The following is a 10,185-nucleotide window of genomic DNA, read 5'->3' on the forward strand; positions in this document are numbered from 1 at the left end:
TGCAAGGTCCATCGGTATTGGGGAATTCGGGACATAATTCTGAAAATAGAAAAATAAAATGGCTGCCGCTCATGGAGAGCAGATTTTGTGCCGTTGCATAAATCATGAGGATGTGATCACAAAATATCCTTGAAATCTCCCAAGCTAAACAATTATAAAACATGTTCAATTCAGCAAATTGCTTTAGTTCAATTAACGGATCAATGAAGTAAACTCCTCAGTTGGAACAAAACCCAGCAGAGACACAGACAGACACACAGACAGACAGACACACACAGACACACAGACAGACAGACACACACAGACACACAGACAGACAGACACACACACACCTGTCTGTCTGCTGTTGTTCAGATCTATGAGACTCTTAAAAAAAAAAACATATATATATATATATATATATATATATATATATATATATATATATATATATATATATATATATATATATATATATATAAAATCAGGGCTTCTGGTTTTGAGTTTTTATTTTTGATAATCACCCTGTGACGACGTCCCTTTAAACATGTTTTGATATGTTAATCAAACTCTAATTACTAAAATAAATTGTTTCTTTTTACCCTCATATACATGTTGATTGATTTAACAATCGACACTGTGCAGCATTGATCTCCCCTGATTCATTTCCTTCTGGCTTCAGTCTAATTGTTGCCTAATTCAGCCCTGCAGCTTGTTGTTTTCAAGGCATCTTTAATCGTCAAATATCTTTGAATCAATTGAAAAGTCATTCAATCAGTTCCTTTATTAAGGGGGTCTGGGTAAAACAAAACCAGGAGGGTCTGTCTGTGGCACTCCAGAGCCAGGGGGTGAGTTGAATTCCTCTTCAATCACCCCCGCCCAGTCCCGGGTATGCAAAACTACAGTCCCGTCTCTTTGGTGTATTTCAGTATTGGAGCTATAACATAGGAGAAAAGAAAGATACCTGCAGTTAATGCTTATTTGAATACTGATACAAAGTGTGTATGAATATTGAAGAGATTATTGAATGGATGATTGTACGATTGCCGATAGTAAAACTGGTTTCAACTGCAGGTAATTTCTGTGAAACAGCTCATTTTAATAACTGCAACATTTTAAATAAAATACCTTTTTTTTAAATTATGTAAGAAGAATTGAGTGTACTGCAGTTTCATTGAAACAGCCGTGCGATAGTGAGTCTCATTGAAACTGCTGTGAAATAGGAGTCTCATTGAAACTGCTGTGCGATAGGAGTCTCATTGAAACTGCTGTGAAATAGGAGTCTCATTGAAACTGCTGTGCAATAGGAGTCTCATTGAAACTGCTGTGAAATAGGAGTCTCATTGAAACTGCTGTGAAATAGGAGTCTCATTGAAACTGCTGTACAATAGGAGTCTTATTTAAGCTGCTGTGTGATAGGGAGTCTATCTATATTCCCACCCCTGAAGTGCATCAATGCCAGAAATGCTCAAAAAGCTGTTTTATTGCAGAAAGAAAACAAAAGAAAGACCACATCAAAAGCCACGGAGAGAGAGAGAGAGAGAGAGAGAGAGAGAGAGAGAGAGAGAGAGAGAGAGAGAGAGAGAGAGAGAGAGAGAGAGAGGCTCCATACAGTGCTTTATCTTTTTCGTTAATTTTTTACATTTCATGTTCTGAACATTGAAACACGGACCCTGTATTTCTGAATGTAGCTTTGCTCTTATAAAAGCTGCCAAGTCTTTGACTTAAAAAACCAACAAAAACAGGTCAATTTATGTCTCTCCATCGGTTTCAAATGGTTTAAACAGCGCACAGCAAATGGCCCACAATGAATGAATTTAGATTTGATATCTGTATTGCGCAGCCTGCGATGGTCTCCTGACTCGTGTCACGTGACTGTAGACTCAACTCTGACATCACCCGTGTTTCTTTCCTTTATGCACTGCAATGAAAAAGAGAAATAAATGACAAGTGGGTAGCAATGTGAAACACAGACTATATTCATGCAAAAACTGTTCAAGCAATGCTAAGCTTTCTCAAACAAAAACTGCAAAACGAATGCAATTGCTAGTTGACATTTTTGTTTTATTTGGAATCGGCAATTATTTTACCCCCGTTTTCTCCCCAATTTGGAATGCCCAATTACTTTTAAAGAGCCTGTCTGACAGCTGCAACCCCCCTCCCCCCTGCAGTGACTCAGCTTGAAGAGACGAAGAGAGACAAGTATGACGAGGCGTTTTAACATTTAATCCTCAATTGCTGATATTAAGAGTGGTATTAATGATATCACGAATGGCATTTCAGATATCAAGAATTGTATTTGTGATATCAAGAATGGCATTTTTGATATCAGTATTGTAAGCGTGTTCTTGATATCAAAAATAGAATTGTTTATCGGAAATACAGTTGTTGATATCAAAATAAAAGGTGCTATTTTTGACATCAACAATTGTATTTCCGATATCAGCAATGCTGTTTTTGATATCAACAATGCTATTTTTGATATCAAGAATTCTATTTTTGATATCCACAAATGTATTTCCAATAATAATAATTCTATTTTTCGTATCAAAAAGTAACATTGAGAATTGTTGATATCAGCAATACATTACTGATATCACTATTAAAATTGCTGATATCAGCAATTGTGGATTAAATGTTACACCAGCTTGCCAAAGACAAGCGCACTCAAGCTTCAGTCCTCCGAAACAACAACGTGCTTCAAGCTGTCAAGAGGAGCTGCCTGCTTTCTTTCACACTGCAAGCCAGCTGTGAAGCCAATCGAGCAATCTAAGATACTGCTGTCACTGTAATGACCTAATGCCCAGTTTGTAATGTACCTGGCGTAGGGAGGTGGTTTTTCCATGTCGCTCTATCTGTCTGGATATTATTATTGTTATATAAATTGGTTTATTTATTGTACATATCATTGTTATTGTGTTTGTATACTGTGATATGTAGTGGAAAAGCTTTGTTTTTAGTCGTTATTTTTAATTATTGTTCTCCAATCTATTTAGAAAATAAAACCATAACGCAAATAAATACCAATGTATATAGAAAACAATAATTATATTTAATTGGAAATGTTCTCATGTAAAAACGGAAAATTACAATAACAAAAAGTATATTTATAAGTCAACCGCTAGCGGTATGATGCGTGTGCAGTTCACATTTGACTGTGTGTGTGTGTGTGTGTGTGCGTGTGTGCGTGTGTGAATGAACACTGTATAAAGTATTAAACGTTATTTTTTATGGATGTATGTATTGTTTTATATTATTATTTTTGTCTAGCAAATTAATTGTCAAATTCTTGGCTTTTTGTAGGCTTCGTGAAGTGGAGGTGAACTGGCCGAAGCGGACAACTTTACCCTTACGCTTGTGGGCTTGGAAACGCCCCTGTACACATTATAACAGTTTTTAAATTTGGTTTTCAGCTTCTTCAGGGCATCGGTTATGTAAAAATGCAGCGCCTTGAATGGGAACGCCTTGTAATTCTTTTCGCCTCCGTTTCTGACTGCTGTGTTGAAGTCACTGTAAACGCCTGGCATTGTGTAAGCGTAGATGGCAGTGGCTTGTTCTAGAGTCAGATATCCCAGAGATTTGGATTTCATTGCCGATTTTGCGTTGGACCAGGCGGAATTAAATTTTGGGTTCTGTTTCAGTTCTCTAAGCAGGTAAACCTTTTGAACTTTTTGCAACATTTAGTTTCTGCAGCCTCTATATTGATCATCCAGGGAATGTTTTGAGAAGTCCATTGGTATTGGAGAATTCTGAAAATAGAAAAACAAATGGCCGCCATTCATGGACAGCAGATTTTGTGCAATCCAGCAGAGACACAGACAGACACACACACACACAGACACACAGACAGACAGACGGGGGGAATGGGGTCCCTGGGAAAAGAAATTACAAACTTACTTGTTGAGGGGCCACAAACCACTGAGGGGCCACAAACTGAGCCGCCAATAGGAGAAGGAAGCAGAATTTCAAGAGAGATGGAGCCATCTTCACTGTCCTGCTAGTTTAGAAAAAACAAATGTGTGTGTGTATATATATATATATATATATAAGATATGGCAGTTGTCAGCATCAATAATTTACTCAAAGGCTCCACTAGTGTTTTCTACTATTATAACAACTTTGACGGTTAGTTTGGGTGAGATCAAATCAAACCTGCCACCCCCCATTGATCCATCAATCCATTATCTTTAACCACTTCATCCTGTGATCACAACAACTCAAAGAAAGTAAACTACACATGAGCAGCAGCAGCTAACATGAAGTGCTGCAGAAACTGTCCAGCAAGGATAACCTAATATCTAAGACTTTAGCAAAGCATTAAATTGTCCATTTCTTAACATCTGGAAGAATTTCATTGTGATCAATCAGGATGTGATTTTGTTAAATGAAATAATTTGGAGATTTTTTAAAACAAAAAAAAAGCTCTTTTTGTATGCATTGTATTTGAATCGCAGCTAACTGTGCATGCGTTTATTAGTTCATACACAGTCCTGCTGCCTGTTCAGGGAGTTTTCAGGTTTAACCCTGAATGCAGAGCCAGTTAAACTGGGTAAAACCCTAAAATCAGACCCCCGAATTATAATCAATAGAAACTTTGTAGGATGTCTCTGTGGAGTTTGGAATTCCACTTACCTGTCAATTGTAATTCAGTCCAGCAGCCAGTCTCTTCAAACACTCAAGGGGTGAGTTGAATTCCTCTTCAATAGCCCCCACCCCTCCCCATCCCGAATATGCAAAACTACAGACCCGTCTCTTTGGTGTATTTCATTATCGGAGCTATAGTATATGAGTAAAGAAAGATACCTGCAGTTAATGCTTATTTGAATACTGATACAAAGTGTGTATGAATATTGAAGAGATTATTGAATGGATGATTGTACGATTGCAGATGGTAAAATTGGTTTCAATTGCAGGCATTTTCTGTGAAACAACTACAGTGAGTTCTAAATCATCCCAACGTTACTTTGTTGTCAGTTTCCAAATCGGAATGAAGAAACGGAAAGCAGTCACTACATTTTAATAACTGCAGCATTTTAAATAACAGTCCTTGTTTTGTTTTTATTTATTTTTTAATAATTGGGTTTAAGAATAACTGAGTGTACTGCTGTGTGATAAAAGTCTCATTGAAACTGGTGTGCAATGGGAGTCTCGTTGAAACTGCTGTACAATGGGAGTCTCGATGAAGCTGCTATGCAATGGAAAGTCTCACTGAAACTGCTGTGTAATGGGGAGTCTCATTGAATGTTATGTAATGGGGGTTCTCATTGAAGCTGCTGTGGAATATGAGTCATATTCCTACCCCTGAAGTGCATGAAAGCCAGATTATGCTCTACAGTTAAAGTAGTAACTCCACACAGACTCACAAGTGATTTTTGAATGATGCTCAAAAAGCTGTTTTATTGCAGAAAGAAAATGAAAGAAAGACCACATCAAAAGTCACAAGAGAGAGAGAGAGAGAGAGACTCCATACAGTGCTTTTTTTTTACATTTCATGTTCTAAACATTCAAACACGGACCCTGTATTTCTGAATGTAGCTTTGTTGTTATAAAAGGTGCCAAGTCAATTTGTGTCTCTCCATCTCTTTGAAATGGTTTATACAGCGCACAGCAAATGGCCCATAATGAATGAATTTAGATTGAATATCTGTATTGCTCAGCTTGTGTTGGTCACATGATTCGTGTCACGTGACTGTAGGCTCAACTCTGACATCACCCGTGTTTCTTTCCTTTATGCACTGCAATGAAAAAGAGAAATAAATGACAAGTGGGTAGCAATGTGAAACACAGACTATCTTCATGCAAAAACTGTTCAAGCAACGTTAAGCTTTCTCAAACAAAAAACTGCAAAACTAATGCAATTGCTAGTTGACATTTTTTGTTTTATTTGGAATCAGTAATTATTTTACCCCCATTTTCTCCCCAATTTGGAATGCCCAATTGTTTTAAGACCTTGTCTCATTGCTTGTGCTGCTGCTGCTACCCCCTGGCAGTGACTCAGGAGAGGCAAAGCCAAGAGCCCTCAAGCTTTAGTCCTCGGAAACGTGCTTCAGGCTGTCAATCTACACACTTTCTTTCACACTGCAAGCCTCACACAGTGAAGCCAACCAGACCTATAACACTTTCAGAGGACTAACACAGATCCAGTGGCAAGAAGACAGCCAGCTCGCAGGCAGGCACCTGGTCGCCAGAGGAGTCACTGGTGCGCCGCAATGTAGAGACAGGGATTACCCTGCCGACTTCAGCACTCCCCATCTGGGCAACGCTTGGACAATTTTGCCTCGCCCCCTGGAAAGTCCCGGCCACAGCCGGCGATGGCATAGCCTGGATTCAAATCAGCTATTTCCAGGCTATAGCTCTTACACACACTGAGACACTTGCATACGCTCAACACAGCCAACTATCTCTCCTTACCTGCCAGACAGTTATAAATGCTTTTGGTTTCTGGCAGTGGTGTCAGGTTGATTTTATTCCCGAAGATGGCCACCACTTGGAACCTCTCGAATGGCGGCACCAGGACCTCTTCGTTTTTAATGAACCACGAATAATCGTCGATCGGTGCACCTCGGCAGGTTTTCATGACAAACACAGTTGCCGTCCCGTAACCTTCTGCAACATTTAGGTTTCGTGAAGTGGAGGTGAACTGGCCGAAGCGGACGATTTGACCCAAGCTCACTTTTGTGGGCATGGAAACACCCCTGTACACATTATAACAGTTTTTAAATTTGGTTCTCAGCTTCTTCAGGGCTTCGGTTAAGTAAAAATGCAGCGCCTTGAACGGGAACGCCTTGTAATTATTTCCACCTCCATTTCTGACCGCTGCGTTGAAGTCGGTGTAAATGTATTTGGTGGAGTAAGCATAGACAGCCGTGGCTTGTTCTGGAGTCAGGCCTTTGAGAGGTTTGTTTTTCATTTCCATTTTAGCCATAGACCAAGCCTTTCTAAAGTTCTTGCTGTCTTTCAATTCTTTCTTCAGGTAAACTTTTTGCACTTTTTGTAACATTTTATCTCTGCAGCCTTTATATTGATCATCTAGGGACTGCTTTGCGAAGTCCATCACTATTGGAGAATTCTGAAAATAGAAAAACAAAATGGCCACCACTCATGGACAGTACATTTTGAGCAGTGGAAAAAGTCACAATGATCACAAAATCTCCTACTTGGATAAACAGACAAGTTTTTTTTTTTTTAAATCGCCAATTATTTTCACCCTGTTTTGTCCCAAATTTGGAATGGCCAATTGTTTCTTTAGGCCCTTGTCTCAACGCTGCTGAACGCCACAGTGACTTGGCTGGGGACAGACAAGCACACTCAAGAGTCCTCCGAAACAAAAAAGTGCTTCACGCTGTCAAGTCAAGCTGCCAGCTTTCTGTCACACTGCAAGCCCCACACAGTGAAGCTAACCAGACCTGTTCCACTGTCGGAGGACTAACACAGATCTGGTGTCAACAAGATATTTTTAAACTTACGCTCTTCAAGTTTAACTACTGAGTCCATGAACTTATCTCAGGGAGAAGTACTCCAGGATCAGGGTTGAGAACCATTGCTGTAGCATGTCTCTGCAGAGTTTGGAGTTTAACAACATCAATCGCTTGTGTGTACTAATTGTACTAATGCATCTCTTTATTGTTTAAACCACTTGAGAAGTGTGTCTTCTAATTCAACGTACATCGAAGTGCGCAGCCATTTACAGGCAGGTGCACATACTAAAGAATCAATCACTGACTTGATTTTCTCCCGACTTTTCCATATCGTATTCACTGTGCTTTTTGACAACCCCAGTTCACTACATAATTGTGCCTGCTTTCGTCCCTTTTTGATTTCACTGATAATGTAGAGTTTATCCTTGGGTAAGATAGACACTCGTTTAGTGCTCGCCATGTTAATACAGCACATGTACTGTAATCAAGAGCAACGCTCAAGCAGCAAGCACGTAATACCCGCCACACAGACGTGCTGCGTGCCATCGTGGTGCGTGCGTAATAACAGCAAGCATGTACTATAAGAGTATGCAATAAACAAGCTTTTTAAAAAGGATTTAATACAATATTTATTTGAGCCCATGATACAGATACATTATATCAGAGTGTTCGTTATATACCAGGGATGTTGTAAACAAGTTTGACTATATATATATTTGACTATATAAAAATATAGTACTTGCTCTTAGATAAACTGGCTCTTAGTTTAGCACTGAAGACAGTTCCTGTTTGTACTGTATTGTGTTATTAAGCTATTATTTTTTAATGTGGTAAATTGAACACTAAAGGGAAATTACAAACTTACCGGTTTAGGGGCCTGAGGGGCCACACACTGAGCGGCCAATAGGAGAAGGAAGCAGAATTTCAAGAGGGATGCAACCATCTTCTTCACTGTCCTGTTAGTTTAGATACTCTTAGGAACATGTATATAGTGACCATATGTATAGATTTTGGAATAAAGAAAGAAAGAAAGCAAGAAAGAAAGAAAGAAAGAAAGAAAGAAAGAAAGAAAGAAGGGCCGTCGCTCAATCAAAATATATGGGCTTTACTTGATTAACTGGTAGATTAATCAGTGCACAAAGGAAGAAAAGAGAAAGAAAGAGAAAACAGAGGCAAGGAATAAAAGAATGCATATATGTAGGGCTTGACGTTTTGAGTGTTTATTTTCAATCTCTCTCTCCCTTTTAAACCTGTAATCAATGGTTGTTTTTAAGCCTTGAAATTATCAAATGTACTATAAATTATATAATATGATTCAATATTTTCCTAATCATTTAGAGTGTGGAACCCTGTAATGCTAAAAACGAATTAAAAAATTAAAAAATAATCAGCTACTTTAGTTGTATATGGACATCATAATAGTGATCAAAAAGAAAAACAGAAAACTTCAAACCCCGTATTTTGTAAAACTCTGCGGAGTAAACCCCACCCCCCCCCCCCCCCCCGCCTGCCTGCCTGCCTGCCTGCCTGCCAGCCCTGCTTGCTGCCTGCCTGCCTCCCTCCCTGCTTGCCTGCACGCCTGCCTTCCTGCCTGCCTGCCTGCCTCTCTGCTTGCCTGCCTCCCTCCCTGCTTGCCTGCACGCCTGCCTCCCCGCCTGCCTGCCTGCCTGCCTCCCTGCTTGCCTGCCTCCCTCCCTGCTGCCTGCACGCCTGCCTTCTTGCCTGCCTGCCTGCCTGCCCCCCTGCCTTCCCACCTGCATGCCTGCCTGCCTGCCTCCCCCCCCCCTGCCTGCTCCCCCCTGCCTGCCTGCCTGCCTGCCTGCCTGCCTGCCTGCCTTCCCCCCACGCCTGCCTCCCTGCCTGCCTGCCTGCCTCCCCTCCGCCTGCTTGATTGCTTGCCTCCCTCCCTGCCTCCCTCCCTGCCTGCCCCACTCCCTTCCCGCCTGCCCTGCTGCTTTTTGTTTCAACCACTGAGCTGCTCTCAATTACTTCACTGAACTCGTCATTTCCTAATCTGAGTTTTTGAATTATTTAAACACTTGGGAGAGATTTCATGGTAAGTATTAAAAAAAATTGTATGAGGAACTTAAATGGTCCAACTTTATATAAAGTAACGGCAGCGGTGCCAAGCCCTGGTCCCGGAGGCCAGCGGTGCCCCTCCTGGCTTTTGTTGTAACTGTGCCCTAAATTACTTAATTGATCCAATAATTGGTAATAATTGGTCTAGTTAAGTAATTTAGGGCATGGTTGGAACAAAAACCAGGAGGGACACAGCCCTCCAGGACAAAAACCAGGAGGGTCACCAGACCTCCAGGACCAGGGCTAGCCACCCCCAAGCTGCACAATAAAACAAACTCAAATTAAGCAAATTGTTAGTTCAATGAAGTAACTGAGAGCAGCTTGATTGGAATAAAAAACAGCAAGGCAGGCAGGCAGTGGGGAAGGACTCCAGGACCAGGGTTGAGAACCACTGCTGTAGCATGTCTCTGCGGAGTTTGGAATTGCACTTACCTGTCAACTGTAATGCAGCCCAGCAGCCTGTCTCTTCAAACACTCAAGGGGTAAGTTGAGTTCCACTCAGATTATTTGCTCTTATACTTTATAATATAGACCCTCCCGAATATGCAAAACTACAGACCCCTCTCTTTGTATGTGTCTGTGTGTTTCACTGTCCCAGGAAGAAGATATTTTAATACTAATGAAAGCCAGCCATTGTGTGGTGACCAAGTGCAGGGGTGTTATATAGAAGGGGTTTACAATATGGAGCTTTTGCCAAAGAGCAAGTATC

The 10,185-nt window shown here is 40.6% G+C and overlaps 1 protein-coding gene across 2 annotated transcripts; it reads right to left on the minus strand.

The window, feature by feature from the left end:
- Nucleotides 1-1,796: 1,796 nt before the first annotated feature.
- On the minus strand, nt 1,797-9,953 carry LOC121319177 (NAD(P)(+)--arginine ADP-ribosyltransferase 2-like). Of its 2 annotated transcripts, none has more exons than XM_041256364.1 (4): nt 9,909-9,953; nt 8,263-8,353; nt 6,391-7,048; nt 1,797-1,900 (listed from the first exon to the last, which is right to left on the minus strand). In XM_041256364.1, exons 2-4 carry the CDS (start codon nt 8,338-8,340, stop codon nt 1,875-1,877), a joined length of 762 nt encoding a protein of 253 aa, XP_041112298.1. In that variant the 5' UTR covers nt 8,341-8,353; nt 9,909-9,953; the 3' UTR covers nt 1,797-1,874. The 2 variants fall into 2 exon arrangements, with proteins under 2 accessions (XP_041112298.1, XP_041112297.1); XM_041256363.1 differs by lacking the exon at nt 1,797-1,900 and adding an exon at nt 5,440-5,714.
- Nucleotides 9,954-10,185: the final 232 nt, after the last annotated feature.

This window comes from Polyodon spathula, chromosome 8 (genome assembly GCF_017654505.1).
Source record: "Polyodon spathula isolate WHYD16114869_AA chromosome 8, ASM1765450v1, whole genome shotgun sequence".
Classification (NCBI taxonomy): Eukaryota; Metazoa; Chordata; class Actinopteri; order Acipenseriformes; family Polyodontidae; genus Polyodon; species Polyodon spathula.

Bases quoted from the DNA above. Each gene is read 5' to 3' on its own strand.
- LOC121319177 (XM_041256364.1), bottom strand. From the start codon at position 8,340: ATGGTTGCATCCCTCTTGAAATTCTGCTTCCTTCTCCTATTGGCCGCT. The intron at 7,049-8,262 runs GTAAGTTTGTAA...TTCTATTTTCAG, and splicing joins CCCCTCAGGCCCCTAAACCG to AATTCTCCAATAGTGATGGA. The intron at 1,901-6,390 runs GTAAGGAGAGAT...TTTTCATTGCAG, and splicing joins CATTTATAACTGTCTGGCAG to TGCATAAAGGAAAGAAACAC.